Source organism: Mauremys reevesii, linkage group 16, assembly GCF_016161935.1.
Source record: "Mauremys reevesii isolate NIE-2019 linkage group 16, ASM1616193v1, whole genome shotgun sequence".
NCBI classification, from domain to species: Eukaryota; Metazoa; Chordata; order Testudines; family Geoemydidae; genus Mauremys; species Mauremys reevesii.
In genome coordinates, this window is record NC_052638.1 from 20,400,196 (window position 1) to 20,420,479 (window position 20,284).

Sequence of the window (20,284 nt, forward strand, 5' to 3'; positions counted from 1 at the left end):
ACTGAAGTGTTTGGTAAACTCCAATTTTGAGATAACAGGATTTGTGCCTATCACTTTCTATTTATAAATAATGGACTTTATATGAGAGAGGGGCTGGGCAGTACAAAACGCACATTTCTGGGGGAAAGTCGGACTGGGAATTTGATGGTATTGCTTTGCAAGGTAATTCAAGGGTGGCTGGCCAAAGCACAGTAAAGCTGGGAGTAATATACATGCTGGAGGCTATGTGAGAGCAGGCCAGGAGTGATTGCTCTCCTAGCAAAGTAGTATAAAAGGCACCCAGGTTGGAGAACTGAGAAGACACAGTTGTTCAACAGTCCAGATTATACCCTCGGTAATGTCACAATTTTTATGTAGTGACTCATTACATAGGTAACAGGGTCTGCACTGACAGAAGTTACAGATATATATTGGCCCCTTCATTAGGCTAAAAGACTAGCCTGGGAGCTATATCAACTCACTGAGATGATTCTTAACTTAATATGCATAACAACAGAATCTAGCTCCCTCTCCCATAGCTGCAATGGTTCTGTAAGACTAATATGGGTAAATACGAAACATTTATTTCTCGCTCTGTGTTCAAAGAGATACACCTATGGAGCCATTCTGCTGAATTAGAAGTTGCTCTATTTATGTAGTCATTTTTTAGAGTAGAGCCAATAAAAATCAGCATGACCTATTGAATATGGCAATTGATCAGCAGCAGGTTGATTTGAAAAGAGTTAGAGAAAGATCCTGAGTTTTTAAATAGTATACAGGACAAACTAATTCACTATACAATTTTTTTCAACTGTCATTCATACAGATAAGAATTTTATGGCAGTTGAGGAATTTTAACAAGTTACATTGCAAATATTTTTTGACTACTACAAAGAGTTCCCCTTACTTTACTTACCAATTCTGTAATAATGATCCAATTTATCCCACAGACTTTCTCCCTCTGGCCTTGGAAGGTTAATGCTTTTAAGTGGTTCATAAACAGAGCCTAAAGAAAGAAATCACAAAAAAAACTTATTTAAAAATACAGTAATCAACATCAAAATTATTTCCATAAATTATCATAGGAATATTGTTTAAAAATGCTCTTAAATATTTATGCAAGAAAAAGCATGTTAAGACACAAACATAACACTTTGTTCAGTTTCAATTCACTTACAAAATGTAATTTTACTTCTTCTGTAAACCAGTTGATTTTACATGATTGTCCAATACTAAAACCCACTAGTGTCAGGCTCACAGGCTGTAACCACAGTCAAGCTCTCACACCAGCTCTTAGCCAACAACAACCACTTTCTAAATGCCTCCAGGGTAAGAGCCACCATTCAATTACCGAAAATCTGCACTTGTTACTACATGAGCTACACAGTTCCATTCAGAAAAAGCCTTGAGTTCTATTTCCTTGGGTGCTACAGAATTTAAATCCAGGCATTTAGAAGAGGAGAAGAAAGGACAAGAGTCCTATATATTATTATAGGTATTCTTCAGAACTAGTTTACCTATACATTTAAGACAAACCTCAGCATTAAATGAAAACCATTTTAAAAAGAAATTGCACACCAATGTAACTTTGCACAATTACACCACAATTAAACTACTTCATGAGTGACCACTTCATCAGGTCAGAGGCACTGAGGTGCCTTCCTTCAAAAGAGAGAGCTAGAATTAATGCATTCTTGTTACAGTAAGGAGCATTACATGCTTAAGAAACCAGAAGATCATGAACAGCCAAATGATTATTTAATCTCCTTACGCTTCAGTTTATTTTTAAAGTTAAGACTTCTTCAGTGAAGCTTCTGTGTATCCATGACATTTTTAACCTCATAACCAGTAAGAACTATATGTGGCATGTTTTGCATCTAGTAAAGAATTCAGCACTTACTAAGGTTAAAAACTATCAACTTATGACATTGGGGACATGGATCAGCTTTGGAGAAAATGCAGCATCCTCTACTAGATATCCAAAAAAGACACACTGATACCACCACCTGGAGGTGTTGTGTCAGAAAATAAATTCACCTCATCCTGACAGGAGCCTCTAGGAACCACCATATTTTAATCTATATCCATTTGACAGGCATGAGGTTGACCTAATTTTGTATGCCATTAGGGAGTATTTCTTTTCCTCCCTCCTCAAAAAGCATTCACTTTTTCCTTCTTACAATCAGCATTCTAGGTTTCATTATCTTTCTCTTTAAAATTACGGGAAAGACTTGACAGCTGTTACTACTGAAATGTATGCTTTCCTTATCTCCAATCTCCAAATGACAACAGGATCTGCATTTTGTGAAAGTAGTGTTCAATTTTCCTATGACAGGACTCTGCGATACCTTTCTGTACATGGATGTATGACAGAGAATACACTACCACTGATGAGTGTTTAATTTGATAATATCTAGAGCTATTATGTTAAGTGATTTGTATTGTTAAAGTTTTAATCAGAAGCACAGTATACTTAAGTGACAAATTGAGATACAAAATGAGGACAAGGTAACAAACCTAATTTAGATTCTTCAGTCTTTACAGCCCACAGATAAACTACGGCTATATTAGTCAAAGAAAAGATTATTTTTAATACATAACTAGCCAATTCAGTTTCTTAATTAGTAAGGTTTTTAATCAATAATTTAGATAATTCTCTTTCTTAAGAAGTCTCAGAACTTTAATCAGTAATTTGCAAACAAACACAGTTGCAAGAAAAAAATAAGTATTTTGGTCCCTGTAACGAATGCAAAAGAGGCATTTAGAAGTATAGTTCACCCATTATGACCACGGCAAACAATCTGAAAGTTTAAATGGTGAGGAGTGTTTTCCTCTGTCTACCATGAAAAATAATGTAGCTAAACTTAATTTTATATAATTGCCATTTGCAGAGTTGCCTGGCAGCCATTTTCCTGAAAAAAGATACCATGATGGGTACTCTATCATATTAGTTTCTAGTTTATTTTAAATAATGGTTTAAACAAATTAAAGGAAGAAGACTTTAACATGAAAAGACCTTCAATCACTCCACCTAGAATGTGACTCCTCATACACATCTTACAAGATAAGGAAGGATCAGGTCTGATCAATACTTAAATGGGAACACCTCAACCACAAAGGCCTTGGCTACACTTGCAAATTTGCAGCGCTGCAGCAGGGTGTGAAAACACACCCTCTCCAGCGCTGCAAATTGCGGCGCTGCCAAGCGCCAGTGTGGTCAAAGTCCCAGCGCTGGGAGCGCGGCTCCCAGCACTGTACGTTATTCCCCACAGGGAGGTGGAGTACGGACAGTGCTGGGAGAGCTCTCTCCCAGCGCTGGCGCTTTGACTACACTTAGCGCTTTGAAGTGCAAGTGTAGCCAAAGCCAAAGAAACCCCAGGGTGCTGCAGGAAGTGGTAGTGATGATTCAGCAAGAAACATTCTTCCCTCCTACTCAGTACTGAACAAATACCACGCTGGAGATACAGTAGTTTGAAATGCAGATATCTAGTATATTCTGACAGCAGAACTGGCACTTTCAGTACAAAGTCACTTGGGGCACTTCTGCACTGTGCTATGAAACCAACTTGTTCTTCTCTAACCAATATGATGGAGGTTGGTTTTAATTTTTTACTGTTTATTCACTGCATTACCATGCATTATCAAGTGCCCGTACTTAAAATTCATATTAAGATATAGTCCTAAGGTCTGTATAGAAACATGGAGTTTGAATATACTGCGCCACTACCACCACTGTGGTATTAAGAAGAGAAAGTGAACAAGAATAGAAATGTAAACATGTGAATAAATTAATAGAGAACATAACCGTTGGGGGTCAAGACATTCCAAAAACAAAATGTCAAGGATGCTTAAAGAAAACAAAACTAAAAATTTGGACAACTATATGCTAAGTATGGTAGTAAGTCTGACTCAACTGTGAAATAAGAAAAAAACAGTGGAACACTAATTAGAAAAAATACACTTAAAGCCCACATGTATAAACACAACTATTAAATTTAAAACAATTCTGAATTACTTCACCAGTGCTTGATTTAGAAATTACAAAACACAAAATCCCAAGCTTAAAATGTTTATTAAAATCAGAGACTATGTATGTGTAGGAACTTTACACTTCTTAAGCACTAAGGGGGTTGGAAAACTGCCCCCGGATTTAGAGCGGCTGAAGGGGTTCCCACCCCCCCACACTCGATCAGGAGACACACAGATTAAGCGCTGACCAGGTGTTTACCACTGGAACACGCAGTGCATAAGGCACCAATCAGGGGAGGGGGCGAAGTAGTTGGATTGAGGTTGCACATGCACATAATAGAATGATTTATGTAACCATTATAATAAAAGGACGTGGAAAACCCCCGCTTGGGGCGCTCCACTGGAACAGACTGACGGACTTGGCTTTATTTATTGCGACATGTATGTTTTCCATCATGATAAACAAGATTGAAGAGACTAAAATTTGGGTCAATTTTTAAAAAATAAATAAAAAGTTATGCGAAATTTTTTCTACTGACATTTATAAGGAAAAAGATATTATGTGCAAATTAAAGTTTCTTAGGAGTCTCTTGTATATACAAGTTGCTCAGCATAGCTGCTTTATTTTCCTTTACATTGTATATCTTGTTGCAATATACACAGAGTTAAAATTACAATCTCCTTTAGTTCAATAGACTAACAAAGACAGCTTGTGTTTAGGCCACCAGCTTTTTGACCATGAGTTACAGAATATCCTCAAGCATATCAAAAGAAATTAGGTTCTTTCCCCCATAGATTTCTATTCCATATTGCAGGAGTTGAGCTCAAGAAAACAAATGACACACTCCCTTTTACTTAAACACTTTGATTGTGGTAAAGGGAAAAGGGAGTGGGGAAGCAAGAATACCACTAAAAATGTATTCTATCATTTACGTACTGATGAAATCTGGTCAGTACTTTACATACGAGCAAATGCTGCAGTTCATTTACTATGAATACAATGTTCATTATTTCTAATTAAAAACAACTCTAATGGTAGTTTGCATGGTGAACATGCATGAAGTGCAGTCTTGCATATTATACAAGTCGCTCAGTGGGAGTCATAAGGAGGAGGGAGAAACCTTGTTCACCTTAGCCTCTAAGGATAGAACAAGCAATGGGCTTAAACTGCAGCAAGGGAGGTTTAGGTTGGACATTAACCACCCTGACACAGTTAGGAACTTTTTCCTAAACACTGGAATTAACTGCCTAGGGAGGTTGTGGAATCTCCATCTCTGGAGATATTTAAGAGTAGCTTAGATAAATGTCTATCAGGGATGGTCTAGACATTATCTGGTCCTGCCATGAGGGCAGGGTACTGGACTCGATGACCTAGCGAGGTCCCTTCCAGTCGTAGAATCTAATCTGTGAATAGAGAAAGAAGAGTAGCCATAAAGACTGCCAAATTAATCATGTGGCTGGAACAAATGCACCTGCTGCTAGGATACAACTGAAAACAATTCTGTACTATTTTAAACAAATCTAAAAGAAAATGTGAAACAAAAATGAATCATTCACAATAGCTGAACTCATTTTTCCATTGCTACAAGTCTTAGGGCTTGTCTACACTGGTAAATTTTTGTCACCAAAAACTGGCTTTTGGCGACAAACAGCAATAGTGTACACATTGCAATGTGACTTGTTTAGGGGAAAAAAGCCTAGTTTTGGTGACAAAAAACTTCCACCCCATGAGAGACTTTTGTCTTTCCCCCACTTTCAAAGAGAATTGCATCATTTTGCCGGAAGCGCCACCCTCCACTTTTAGGTGCATCATGCACATGCTTAAACGGTTCTATTGTAATGATGAATAGGAAAAAACCTGCTTTGTGAAACCAGGCAGGTATTTGTGACAAATTATGCAAATATCAGTCTTTTCTTCACTCTTTGTCCATGTAGGTCCTAGATCAGATGTCTGTGACAATCACATACTTCAGCAAAGCTCTAATAAATCAGTCTGTAAAAGTAAATAAAACTTTCTGTCTGTACTTCCACTGGAATATTTACCCAAGCAAATCAAAACTACTGGATTTCCACTGCTCTGTGTGGTTTCTTTGCTACAACAAATATAGATATAGTTGATGTCCTCACAACACTCTCTTTATATTTATTAGGGCTGTAGATTAATCAGTTAATTCACACGATTAACTAAAATAGTTAATTGTGATAAAAAAACCTAATCGTGATTAATTGCAGTGTCAGTCACACTGTTAATACAATACCAATTGACATTTATTAAAATATTGTGCATGTTTTTCTATATTTTCAAATATATTGATTTCCATTACAATACAGAAAACAAAATATACACTGCTCACTTTATATTACTTTTATTACAAATATTTCGATTGTAAAAACAAAACAAAAGAAACAGTATTTTTCACTTCACCTTATACAAATACTGTAGTGCAATCTCTTTATTGTGAAAGTGCAACTTACAAATGTAGATGTATTGTATTACATAACTGCACTCAAACACAAAACAATGTAAAACTTTAGAGACTACAAGTCCACTGAGTCCTACTTTTTTTTCCAGACAATTGCTAAGACAAACACGTTTGTTTACATTTACAGGAGATAATGCTGCCTGCTTCTTATTTATAAAGTCACCTGCAAGTGAGGACAGGTGTTCACATGGCACTTTTGTAGCTGGCATTGCAAGGTATGTGTGTGCCAGATATGGTAAACATTCATACGCTACTTCGTCCGTCAGCCACCATGCCAGAGGACGTGCTTCCATACTGATGGCATTCATTAAATAAAAAAAAAAAAGCATTAACTAATTTGTGACTGAACTCGTTGGGGGAGAACTGTATGTCTCCTGCACTATTTTACCCATGTTCTGCCATATATTTCATGTTATAGGAGTCTCGGGCGATGACCCAGCATATGTTCATTTTAAGAACACTTTCACTGCAGATTTCACAAATGCAAAGAAGGTACCAATGTGAGATTTCTAAAGAACTCTCGACCCAAGATTTAAGAATCTGAAGTGCCTTCAAACATCTGAGAGGGAGGAGGTGTGGAGCATGCTTTCAGGAGTCTTCAAAGAGCAACACTCCGATGCAGAAACTACCAGACCCAAACCACCAAAAAAGAAAATCAACCTTCTGCTGGTGACATCTGACTCAGATGAAAATGAACATGTTGATCTGCACTGCTTTGGATCGTTACTGAACAGAACCCATCATCTGCATGGACACGTCCTCTGGAATGGTGGTTGAAGCATGAAAGGTCGTATGAATTTTTAGCGCATCTGGCACGTAAATATCTTGCAACACTGGCTACAACAGTGCCATGTGAACACCTGTTCTTACTTTCAGGAGATATTGTAAACAAGAAGCGGGCAGCATTGTCTCCTGCACATATAAACAAACTTGACTGGCTGAACAAGAAGTAGAACGGAGTTGACTTCTAGGCTCTAAAGTTTTACATTGTTTTATTTTTGAATGTAGTTATTTTTTGTGCATAATTCTACATCAATAAGTTCAACTTTCATGATAAAGAGACTGCACTACAGTACTTGTACTAAGTGAATTGAAAAATACTATTTCTTTTATTTTTACAGTCCAAAAATTTATAATAAAAAATAAATATAAACTGAGCATTGTACACTTTGTATTCTGTGTTGAAACTGAAATCAATATATTTGAAAATGTGGAAAACATCCATAAAAATGTAAATAAATGGTATTCTATTATTGTTTAACAGTGTGATTAATCGTGTGATTAATTTGATTTTTTTTATTAATTTTTTAAATTGCATATTTAATCATAATTAATTGTTTTAATCACTTGACTGCCCTAATATTTATTCATTCACATTTCTTAAGTATGGCACATACAAATTATCTAAGTACACATAGAAAAATCTAAAGCGATTAAGGAAATCAGTGTCCCAAAGCCAACAAAATATTTTTTCCCCAACAATGATATTAACATCTTAATTCTCAAGTTCATGCTCAACACACTTCCCTACTTAACATTTCCCACCCACAAAAAATACACACAGAAAAAGGTGAGCCTCCTGAATGTCCTGAAGCTAAAAGCCACATCAAGGTAATCTGATTCACTGTTACTATACTCACAGACTTTCAGGCTAGGAGGGGACCATCATAATCATCTAGTCTGACCTAGTGCACACAACAGGCTACAGAACCTCACCTACACACTCCTGCTATAGGCCCATAACCGCTGGCTGAGTTACTGAAGTCCTCAAATCTTCATGTAAAGACTTCACGTTACGGAGAATCCACCATTTACTCTAGTTGAAACCAGCAAGTGACCCATATCCCATGCTGCAGAGGAAAGCAAAAAACTCCCAGCGTCTCTGCCAATAGGGCCTGGAAGAAAATTCCTTCTCATTACAAATATGGTGATGAGTTAGACCCTGAGCATCTGGGCGAGACCCACCAGTCAGACACCTGGGAAAGAATTAGCTGTAGGGGAAAAAATTACATAAACCCCTTTCAAATTGCTCTTGATTTAGGGTGCTCTACTAATGTGAATGTGGGGGGCACCCAAAAACATGATCCAAGATTAGGTTAATTCTGGGAAATTTTATACTAGCCTCACTGCTATGATTTAAAATTAAATTTTATAAATCAATTCTTTGTTTTGTCTACAACTATTGTAGTGTCATCCCATGTTTCTGATTCTATCACTCACAACTTCTTTGCAAAGCTAGAAATCATGAGACTTATCCTTGATCTTGACCTCCTCTCCTTCCTCTCTTTAATACCTCTTGCGTCAGAGTCTGTTTATCACCTGCTCAAGGACAGAACCGAATCATTTATTTATTTTTGTCACTTCCATCATCATTTATTGCAATTCCCATTTTTAATTATTTTATTTTGTTCTTCAATCACCTCCCTACATGTGGACTGGAGGTGATCCAGAATGCTCCAAGTCTAGTCTCTTACTTCAGGTAGAAGAGATGCACCACTCCCACCCGCCTACGTTGACTTACTTCCCATTTCAACCACTTCTTTAAATCTCACTTTTAAACCTCGCTTATTTTGATTTCGTAAAACATTTGCATAGACCCATAGAAATGTGGGGTTAAAAGGGAAATCATCAAGTCCAGCCCCGTGTGCTGTAGGACTAAGTAAATCTAGGTCTTCCCTGACAAGTGTTTGGGCCAACCTGTTCTTAAAAAACTCCAATGATAGGGATGCCACAATCTTCCTTGAAAGCCAGAGCTTAACTATCTTTATAGTTAGAAAGCTTTTCCTAATATCTTACGTATGTCTCCCATGCTGCAGATTAAGCCCATTAATTCGTGACCTATCTTCAGTGGACATGGAGAACAATTGATCAACATCCTGTTTGAAACAGCTCTGAACATATTTGAAGATTATCATCAGGTCCCGCCCAGATTTCTTTTCTCATGACTAAACTGGCACAGGTTCTACCCCCCCGCACCTCAACCTTTCCTCATAGCTCAGGTTTCTAAATCTTTTATCATTTTTGTTGCTCACCGCTGGACTCTCTTCAATTTGTCCAATTTGTGGTGCCTGGAACTGGACACAGCACTCCAGCTGAGGCCTCACCAGTGCAGAGCAGAGTGGGACAATTAGCTAATTAGCTCCCATGTTTTACATACAACACTCCTGTTAATACACCCCAAAATGATATTAACCTTTTTCAAAACTGCATCACATTGTACACTCATATTCAATTTGTGAACCGCTATAATCCCCAGCCTCTATTCAGCAGTATTAGCACCTAGCCAGTTATTCCCCATTGTAGTTGTGCATTTGATTTTTCCTTCCTAAATGAAGTACTTGGCAATTGTCTTATGTGAATATCATCTTGCTGATTTCCGGCCAAATCTCCAATTTGTAGATTTGAATCCTAATCTTGTCCTCCAAAGTGTTTGCAGTATCTCCCAGCTTGGTGTCATCTGCAAATTTTATAAGCATACTCTCCACTCAATTATCCAATTCACTGATGAAAATACTGAGTAATACCAAACCCAGGGGTAATTATTAGGGTAATATTTGGGATGAAAAAAGTTTTAAGCACCTATTTGACCAGGTTACCTATGACCTCAAATGCCTGCAGTTTTAACACGACAATGAACGAAAAAGAGATGTCAAATGAAGAGCTGGTAATTGTCCTCCATAGCTTTGGATAACTATTACTGTAGCAAAACTCTTTAAAACGACCAGCCTAGACACCAGAGATAGTTGTTGCCCTTTGCCATAATGATCAATAATGAAAAACTACTGATATTTACTTGCCCATCAAAAAGGGACATTCTGGCAGAATAGAACTTTGCAACAGTGTACCATGGAAACTAATTCTTAAGTGATTGGAAATCTTACAAACATATTCATAACTAACCAACAGAAGTCACGGTACAAGTTTTAAAAGAGTATTTTGGTGTGGAAGCAATCATATCCACTCAGTAAAAATTCCTATTCAAATATAAACATAATTTTGAGCTGAGTCTAAAAACTGAAGCTACTATTGGCCTATCTAAAAGACTTCTCAGTACAAACTTCCATTTATTTAATTTGAGATGAACATATAGGGCTTGGTAAGTTAGACAGACACACACTCACACACAAAATGAATTTTGAATCTCAGACCCAGTTACTAGAAGGCAAACATCAAAGAACACAAGGATGGAGGACACATTGAGGGGAACAATCCTGGAAAGGTCTACATGACCTAATAAGTCCTTATGTCTATGGAATGTTACAAGGCCCTAATTCAGCAAGGCACTTACATATATTCTCATCTTTAAGCAAGAGAATACTCCCATTAACTTCAATGGGCTACTCATGTGCTTAAAGTTGGGCACATGGCCAAATACCATGCTGAACTGAATTCAGGAGATTAACTACATTGTTATCCCAAGCCATATATCTCAGATCCAGTCTCCCACTGATTAAATAATTCACTACTTAAGTGTAAATACTCTGGTCTCATGCTGGCTGCATTCTGAGCCCTAATTAATGCTGCCCCTTCTCCCTCACCTTAAATCACTTAATGACACCCTTCAAGGAGTCAATGAATTCTATGTCATCCCAATAATAAGTTAGCAGTGGAGAGTGTCCCATTTTTAAGTAAATTAATTTATGCTGGCCTCATACACTCTTCTTGAATGGCAAGGAGGGCTGTAGTTTTTTCCTCCTCGTGGACTGAACCCTAATCTGCTGGCTGACTAGGCATACATGGGAGTCATCTGACGGGGCATAGAATAGTTCTAAATATGGCCAATGTGCTAACTTCAGAAATCTGTGAACATGTATTAACCATTACTAAACTGAACACTTCTAGTAAATTATTGTAATTGGTGAGAGGCTTATTATCTTTAATGCACCAACATAGTCCTTGTTAAAGGACAGGAATAATAGACCCCATGTATGGCACAACTGTCATAAATTTTCCCGTATTCTGATCAAAGGTAAATGATCAAAAACCTAGTAATGTTTACTGGGTATTGATCTAAGGGGAAAGTGAAAACACACTAGTTTTTAAATTAGTGTCGCTTAAAATTCAAGTCCTACCACTGGTCTTCAGGCTGGCTGGGGCCTCCCTGCATCCTCAAATTAATTTGTTTTCTGCAAGCTTCTTACCACTTGTAGTTTTTGTTGTGAAGAATCAATTATTATAAACCCTGCTCGCATATTATAGACAAGACTCCCATGCAGGCCTAATTGCCTGCCTGGTATTAAACTGGTATTTTATAGTAAGATAACCTGTATGTACCAAACTTAATTCTGTTAGAATTCCAATAAACATTAGGGGGGGGGGAACCAACACCATAATGCTCCCATCACCCTACTGTTTTTCCTCTCAGATGCACATGGACACTTTTTGTACACATTCTTCTCCATAAATATGGGACCTCATCCCATTCACAACCCCACTGAATCCACTACCACCTTCATCCTGTGTATCAGGAAGTCTAGTGAGATTTAAAACTAAACAATGTATTTTGCATTGTTCGTAAAAATTTCTAAACGTTTCTTAAAAACTGTTCCTCTTTGTTTTTTTGCTCAGTTCTTCACTTTTTTCTTTCCTTCTAAGTCTCCTCCTTTTCCCCGTGAATAACTTCCCTGTACCACACTCCTTCCATGGGCTGTTGGCCAATCTTTTTAAAATCCTTCCTTCTGTTGGCTTTCTAGGCCTCTCCTTCACACCTCTGAGCAACATTGTTATACCAAAGTAATAAGTATGTGGTGTAGACCAAGCCTCAGATTGTTTAACAATCTTCTTCCATGGACAATTAAGTTACAGTAGCCTTAAGCCACTTTACTCGAGTGAGAGCATCTACAAGTGCATTGACTTAATCTTAACTTAACTTAAAGTTGGGGGTTGGACTAGATGACCTCCTGAGGTCCCTTTCAACCCTGAGATTCTATGATTCCTGGGCATCCTCATTTACACAAGTCCTCAGAGAGAGAGAATGATGGCTTCCACCCTGAGACAGGCCCTGCACCTCAGGGCCCATCACTTGAAAACATGGACTAAGAACAGAGGCGCCGGAATAGAGGAAGCCAAGGGGCCATGGCCCTCCCACTTTTTGAAAGTGGATAGGCCTTGCCCATCCATTTTTTGCCACGGGCCTGGCACCCTGCCCCTCCTGTTTCCCCCGAGGGCCCGCCCTCTGGCCAGGCCAGAAGCTGAAGCCTGGGCTGGGTAAGAGTGCCCTGGGCAGCCGCAGACCCTCCACCTGCCCAGGATGGGGGGAAGAGAGGGGGAGAGAGAGGCTGAGATCAGCCCCTAGCCCATGTCCCTGCCCCTGGCAAATGGAGGGCCTGCGGCTGCCCACAGCTGCCCAGACAACTCTTAACATGGCCCAGTTGCGGCTCTTTGGCCAGGCCCCACCCCCAGGCCAGGCCGTAAGCTAGAGCCAGGTCAGGGTAAGAGCCACATGAGCAGCTGTGGAGAGACGCAGACCTTCCACCTGCCCTGGGTGGTGACACAGGCCAGGCATTACCGTATTTTCTGCACCATAAAGCACACCGGATTATAAGGCGCAGTCTCAATTACGGGATTATTTCTGTACTTAACCCATACATAAGGCGCACCGTATTATAAGGCGCATGCTAAAACATACGGTCTACAAAAAAAAGGTAACGGTGTTCATAGTGTAGTAAACAGGTAACGGAAGCAAAACAGTGAGTTTAGTTGAACTTTATTCTACTATTTAACAATACACTCACATTATTTTTTAATCAAACTTCTCCCACAAATCCATCAAAGTCCTCATCTTCTGTATCTGAATTGAACAGCTGGGCAATTTCGCCATCAAACATGCCGGGTTCTCTCTCATCATTGTCGGAGTCAGTCTCGTTGCCAGGTGGCTGTTCAGCAATCTTGTTACTGCACTAGGTGCGGAAGATGGCCAGCTTTTCTTTGTAATCCGCCGGCAGTTGCTGCGCCACGGTAGTTCTTGCGCGGATGGAGAGATGACGCCTTTTCATAAAACGAAAGCACCAAGACGGACCTCCTTGAAAGTGTTCGATCTTCATGTCTTGTGCTATCGTTGTTGCCTTCAGTCGAATGGTGACTGTAGAGACGCTTCTCCCGGCTGTTCTTTGTTCAATAATCCATTGTTCAAGTTGGTCTTCTAACTGTGGCCACCTCGATTTGTTCCCGCGGAAACTCTGTTTCGTCTTCTTAACTTGGCGCAGTTCATTTTCTTGCTTCCTCCACTTCCGAACCATAGATTCATTGATGTTGAATTCTTTCGCAGCTGCTCTATTCCCATTTACAACCGCGTAACTGATAGCCTGTAGTTTGAATTGTGCCTCGTAAGCATGTATCTTCACTGGTGCCATTTTCGGGGGTCCTTAGACAAACAAATGTTGTTTTGCAGCATACCGGTAGTATACCTACCGGAGGAGTGGAGAAGGTAAACATACGTACTGTACGTATTACGTAATGTTCTCTGATTGGTTTATCGCTGCCAGCGTACGTAGTTTCCTGTGTCATTACGTCCCTGTGTCAGCGAAAAATGGTCCGACAGTCAATCAAGCAAAGCGCTTACCAAAGTCGCACAACAACATTTTTACAGATTTTGGAACTCAGTGCACACATAAGGCGCACCGGATTATAAGACGCACGGCCAATTTTTGAGAAAATTTAAGGCTCTTAGGTGCGCCTTATAGTGCGGAAAATACGGTACTCTCTGCCCTCTCCTCCCCCAGGCAGGTGGAGGGGCCTGGGCTCCCCGGCCTGGTTCCAGCTTGTGGCTTGGCTGGGGGTGGGACCCTGGAAAGCGAGGGGCTTCATGCCGGCACACACTTTTAGGAAGAATCCATCGCCCTTGACTCAGAGAGATCAAAGGTGCAGCCAGCCCTGAACCATGAAAATACCCAAACCAGACACCAATTATTTTTTAGAGTGAATATTAGCTAATGTATAATGCCACAATAATTTGCATCTTCTGAACAATGCTCCTGCTATCTTATTCAGCACATGCTGAGAAATGGTTCCAGCCAAGATGGATTCCTGGATAAAACGTGTGGTCAGAATAGCCTGAAACAAAACAACTCCCTATTGATAGACTTGAACATCTTCATTTGCATCATCTTTGCTTACTCCACACTAGATATCACAAAGAATGAATGGAAGTTTAATGGCTAAACACTGTTGATTATATCCACCCAACTAACAGATATATACACATCAGTTTTTTCTAGACTACCAAATATATGTTATTCACACAAAAAATAATGAGCAGTTCAAACACTGTGGCTATTACATAGGATTACCACCTCTCTGGTATTTGACCAGCCTGACTTTTTTTTTTTAATGGATTTGCCAATTGCCAGAAAAATACTTTAATCTGCCCTCCTGTTTTTTTTTTTTTAACCTGGGTCTAAAGATTTGCATTTTCACCACAATATACTGGGGTATCCAATGTTAAAAGTTTCTGTGTTCAGCTAAAGATGCTGCAGTGTTCCCACTTCTGCAGTTTAAGAAATAACAGATCAAAACTGTTGAAAATACAGAAGCTGTCAGTCCACCAACATGCAAGCGTAGTTAGTGTGTGTGTGAGTGTGAGTGTGAGTGTGTGAGAGAGAGAGAGAAAGAGGGGGTTTGAGTCACGCGAGAGTGAGAGGCATATTAAATAATGGAAGATCAGAGCGATGACACAAGTGATCCTACTACACCCCGGAAAAAAAAGGCTCGCATCAGAAATTGAGCATTCAATGACAAGTGGCTAAACAAAACAGACTACAAAGACTGGCTGGCAAAATGTGCTGATAAAACAAAGACCCATTTGTTATCAATGATGTTATCAATCTTAACAATATGTGTTCCCTATCTAGATACAACAAGTGGCTGCTCAAAGGGGAGTTTGGCCTTGTGGTTAGGGTAGTAGTGGGCTTGCCTTGTTTGGGGGTGGGGGAGAGGCAGGTTTTTGCATTTCAAAGGTGGTAACCTTACTATTGCATAGATATAAATTTTAATTTATAAATAAAACTCTTGTATTTCAAGATCATAGAAACCATGAGTTTACCCATGTGTGCTATCATTACAGGCCAAATTTGGCTTCCACTGAAATGGCAAAATTCCAATAACTTCAAATCAGAGTAGAATCAAGTCTTGGTTTCCTCCATCTTTTCTCTCCCCCTGCCTCCCGAGCTTTCATCTGTCGTCCCCTATCTCAGCTATCTCCTATTCCTGTTCACACACAAAATGGTCCCTGAAAGATCACTTGACGTTAAATAAAGGCTAAAAAACTGGAGTGGTAGTTAGGTTGTCTATCAGGAGTTAACATGTATTAGTTTAATGAATTTGCAAGCACAGCTGTGTGCGACTCTTGCAACACTGTCAACTAAAATACAATTAAGGGAAGAGCTGCAAATTGAAACAGAATGGTTTTGCTACAATGTGGAAATAAAACAGTATTATTCAATAATATTACTTACATAATACTACTTCTAAATACAAAATGGTACACACACACAAGTTATTTCTATTTTTTTAAAGTTTGAAGTAAGATGATTAATCCAATGGTTTCTTTCAGGTAGTATATTCAGTTCTGAAAGAAGACTCTCTCTCGCTATATATACACATATGAATGTGCAATGTAACTTAGCTGTTCATGTATCTTTTCACATGCTCACCATTGGAATATCCTATTATAAATCATATGTCAAATAATTTTACTGGTACAGGATCTATTTTAAAACCCATTTAAGAAGCTTTACCTAAAACAGCATATATATTGCAGTGATTTTCAAATTCCAAAAGATCAGATTGCATTTTAACAGTTATACTCACTGGACAATCGGTGACCCTCTGTGGCCAGCAAAGAAACAAAACAAAGTTACCATCCACAAAGTAATATATTTCATTTTTATTTTAAGAATGGAACATATAAAAAGTTTATGCAGAAAAAGGACTAAATGGAACAGAAAAGCATGGAAGTGTCAGAGTCCTACAGGCAATGAATAGTGTTAAATTTAAGTGTCTGACATTTTAGCCAGAGAATTAATTTAAAACTACTCAACTTTTTGATAATACACAATAGAAAACCATGAGAATTGAAAGTTCAAGACAAGTAATAAAAAAATCCATAAAAGTGATTACATAACATAGTTTTACTCTTAAAAAGTAATCATATGGGAGAAATAATTATATTTGTAGGACTAACAAAAATCCATTCCATTTCAAATACTTCCTATGGTTTTCTTATTACTCCTGGGGGAATTCTGCACCACTACACATGTGCAGAATTTATGTCCCCCACAGATTTCTTTGCTTCCCCACAGAAAAATGACTTTCTGACAGGGAAGCAAAGGGAAACCACAAGAGTAGTCATGCGACCCTTCCCAGCAGTATGTTTTGAGGGCCCAGGGCAGCCAGCAGAGAGGTAAATCATTGTGGGGCAGGAGGCCAGACTAGGGAAGACCCGGCTGGTGGCTCCTACCCTGCGATGGGCTCAGCTTCTAGTCCCAGCTGGGATGGGGAGGATGGGACTTCCTCTTCCCCTGCGTGGCATCCAGGGCCAGATCAGACCCACCACCAGATTTCTCCCCCGTCTGCAGGAAGCTCTGCAAAGTACCCCCACTCCTCCCTTAGCTGCAGGGGGAAGGATCCCCGTACAGGGAGCTGCTCCCCCATCCATCCAACCCCCCGTGCATCCAGACCCCCCTCATACCCAGACACTCCCACCGAGGCCTCAACCCCCACACTTAGAACCTCCACGCCCGAGCCCCACTCCCCTGCAGCTAGAACACTCTGATGAGCCATCCGCACCCAGGTCCCCATCTCACCAAGCCCCAAGCAGCTGCACCTGGATCCTCACTCTACTAAGCCCCACTCCACCAGCATCTGGGCCCCTCACTAAGCCCCTCACAACCAGACCCCCCTGCTGAGTTATATTCCCTCCACACTCAGATCCCCAACCACCTTCACCTAGACCCCCCTGCAGAGTTACCATTGTACCCAGAACCCCCAACAAGCCCCTGTGTATCCAGATCCCCCCGAACCCAGATCTCCCACTGAGCTGCCTGCACCCAGATTACCCCACACAGAACCCTCTCAACCTACACCTGGATCCCCCCACACTAAGTCCCTCCACACTTGGATCCTGCCTTGCTGAGCCTGCCTGCCCACACCTGGTGCAACTCACACAGATGGGAAAGGCCCTGGGGTGTTACTAGGGTAGGTCCAGTCCTTACACTGTGTAAGGGGTGCAGACTCACTGCTTAGTCTGTGTCCTGGGGGGGAGATGCACAGTGATCTCCCACCTCTGTGCAGCCAGTAGCCTGTGCTCCCCAATGCCAGGCTGGAGCCTCCACATTTATTTGACATATTAAAATTTGCAGAATTTTAAAACATTGTGCGCAGAATTTTTATTTCTTGGCACAGAATGCCCTCAGGAATAAAGTTTTATACAGACTTTGCTCACTGTTAAAGATATCTGAATGTACTATATATGTTTTGCCTGAACAGCTAGAGCTCTCTGCTGAAGAAATCCTGAAGTAAAACTATGCTTAATCACTATCACAATCAATTCCACAGCAACACACTGGTATAATAAAACACAGGATAATGTGTTTTATTATACACTGCAAAAATCAAGCAGGAGGAGCAGCTAGGTTGTGAAAGATATACATAAATATTTTTATTATACACAAGGAAATACAGATGATAACAGCAAATAAGTGCTTTTTGCTTTAAAAACACTCCCTCTCTTTCGCACACCAGTTTTTCTGAGTAGGGAAAATCAATTTTAAATACATTGCTAAATAAGGCTATTTCTAATTAGACGACATAATATGCCTTAAAACTCAAAACAAGGCCCTGACAGAATGCTGCACATATTTTCTAGTTCAATAAAAAGCAAGCTAGCCAGAATGGATCACAGAATTTTAGAATCATCATGATTAGTTTTGTCATATTCTAGCAAGATCATTTACATTAGAGGCATTTAGTTATTGACAAGGAAAAAATATATACACTTTACATTGTAACTACTATTGCATTATATAATGCAATTTTCAATGTTCAGCCTCTGGGCTTTCTATTACGTAATAGTGCTCAACTGTCATTAAGATACGTAGGTGACAACTGAAGAAAAGTCCTGGAAGGGGATTGCATTTAAAATTTGTGTTCTGGATCTTCTTCAGCAAAAGAACGATGAACTGACAAAAACCAACATCTAGTTAAACTGCAGAAAAAAAGATGGCACTCAAACTCACAGCCAGTTTTGAAACTCCTAAGAAATATCTAGTTAACATATTTTTCTTGGATATTTTAACTACTTAACATAGTGTTAGAATGAAGTATTGTAAAGCACTGCAATCTGATAGTTCAACCTCTATTGTTTCATAAGATTTCTTTCTAGTCTTTGTACATGACATGGCCTCTGGCTCCCTAGATGAGATGTCTGGAACTGCCATCATCATGCAACAGAGAGTATGGTGTAATGCACAATATTGCCTTAAGAAACCATGATGCAAAGAGATTTATAATATAGCTTAGAAGTTGGAGCAATGCAACAGCATCCTATTAAAAAAAATAGAAAACAGTTGCTTGAAGTGTCACTGACAAAGAAGATAAAGTATCAGACTGTAGTTTGGAATCTGGTTTCTTAACAAATGAACAAACCCGCTGGATATAAGCCAGTGTCAGTGCTGCGCAGGACTAGCTGAACCATTCCCAGCTAGTGCAAGACTGCAGTCCAGATCTGAAAAGGATTATGAAGTTGTGATTTTTTTGGTTCAGAAGTCACAACCAGAGCTTGTTAAAGTTGCAGCTTCGGTGCAGTCAGTTCAAGTACCATACCACAAAACAACCACCACTCCTCTCTGCACCTCCCAAACTGAGCGGCCCCACATCCCCATGTGTCAGGTCACAACACCACTAACTCCAATTTGGCCCAGCCACCTCTCTGCCATGAGAAAGTGGCAGCTGGGCTAAATATGAGTGTGACAGGAAGGCTCAGCAGGTGGGGGATAAGCTTCTCCTAAGGCCTATTCTTTTCATAATGGCCCATTACTGTGAATGGGCCCTTCAACACCAGCTATTTAGACTGTAAACATCTTGTCTAATGGGTGTCACCCAGGTGTGACTCCATGTGAAATACAGATACATCGTCAATATTCATAACTTCAGATACAAAAATGACACATGCATATAAATAGGATAATCATATTCAGCTAATCATAACTTTTCCATAGACACCTGACAAGACATATATTGTACTAAATGCATCATAATTATGCCATAAGCGTATCATAATAATATCACTATGAATATGGGGTTCAGTGTCACACTGAGTTAGTAGCTTTGTGACCAGGTGCATAGGGGTGCAAACCACTCAAATTTGCAGCAACTACATGGTGTGTATGTTGAAAGCTGTAGTTTCCGACACAAAATTTCATAACACTGCAGGCTGCGGAAATCGGGAGAGAAGAAGGGACCTGATTCCTCAGAAACCATATGGCACATGAAACTGCACCCTGACATCAATGATGCTGGAAAGAAGGAATTCAATGACAAACTAAGTAGCTGTGGAATGGTCAGTGAGTGCATGTCTGACAAACTGAAATCTCTTTGGCACTGCCTACACACCCATCTGGATGCCAAAATGGCCAACATCATTCATATAATCGGCACGGGTTGCTCACTGAGTGGGCTGAGGACAAGTCTGGTTTACAAACTCTGTACATTCAGCTAGATCCCACCCATATACACACTGGGCCTGGTTCTCAGTTGACAAGGGAAATCAGGGCTGCCACATGTGAACGCATCTTCAAACAGCCAGGATGTACAGGATGACATCTGCATGTGCAGATGGATGCAGTCACACCCTGTGC

General features: G+C 39.8%; 1 protein-coding gene across 7 annotated transcripts in view; it reads right to left on the reverse strand.

Moving 5' to 3' along the window:
• Positions 1 to 20,284, reverse strand: part of PHKB (phosphorylase kinase regulatory subunit beta) — a 187,166-nt gene that overhangs the window by 150,564 nt on the left and 16,318 nt on the right. For 5 of the 7 annotated variants that reach the window (XM_039503735.1, XM_039503733.1, XM_039503740.1 and 2 more), the window contains 2 exons: positions 16,239 to 16,256; positions 896 to 985 (listed from right to left, as the gene is read on the reverse strand). In XM_039503735.1, coding sequence (XP_039359669.1) covers positions 896 to 985; positions 16,239 to 16,256 — 108 coding nt within the window. The remainder of the gene's footprint in view (positions 1 to 895; positions 986 to 16,238; positions 16,257 to 20,284) is intronic. The other 2 variants (XM_039503738.1, XM_039503736.1) reach the window with 1 other exon arrangement.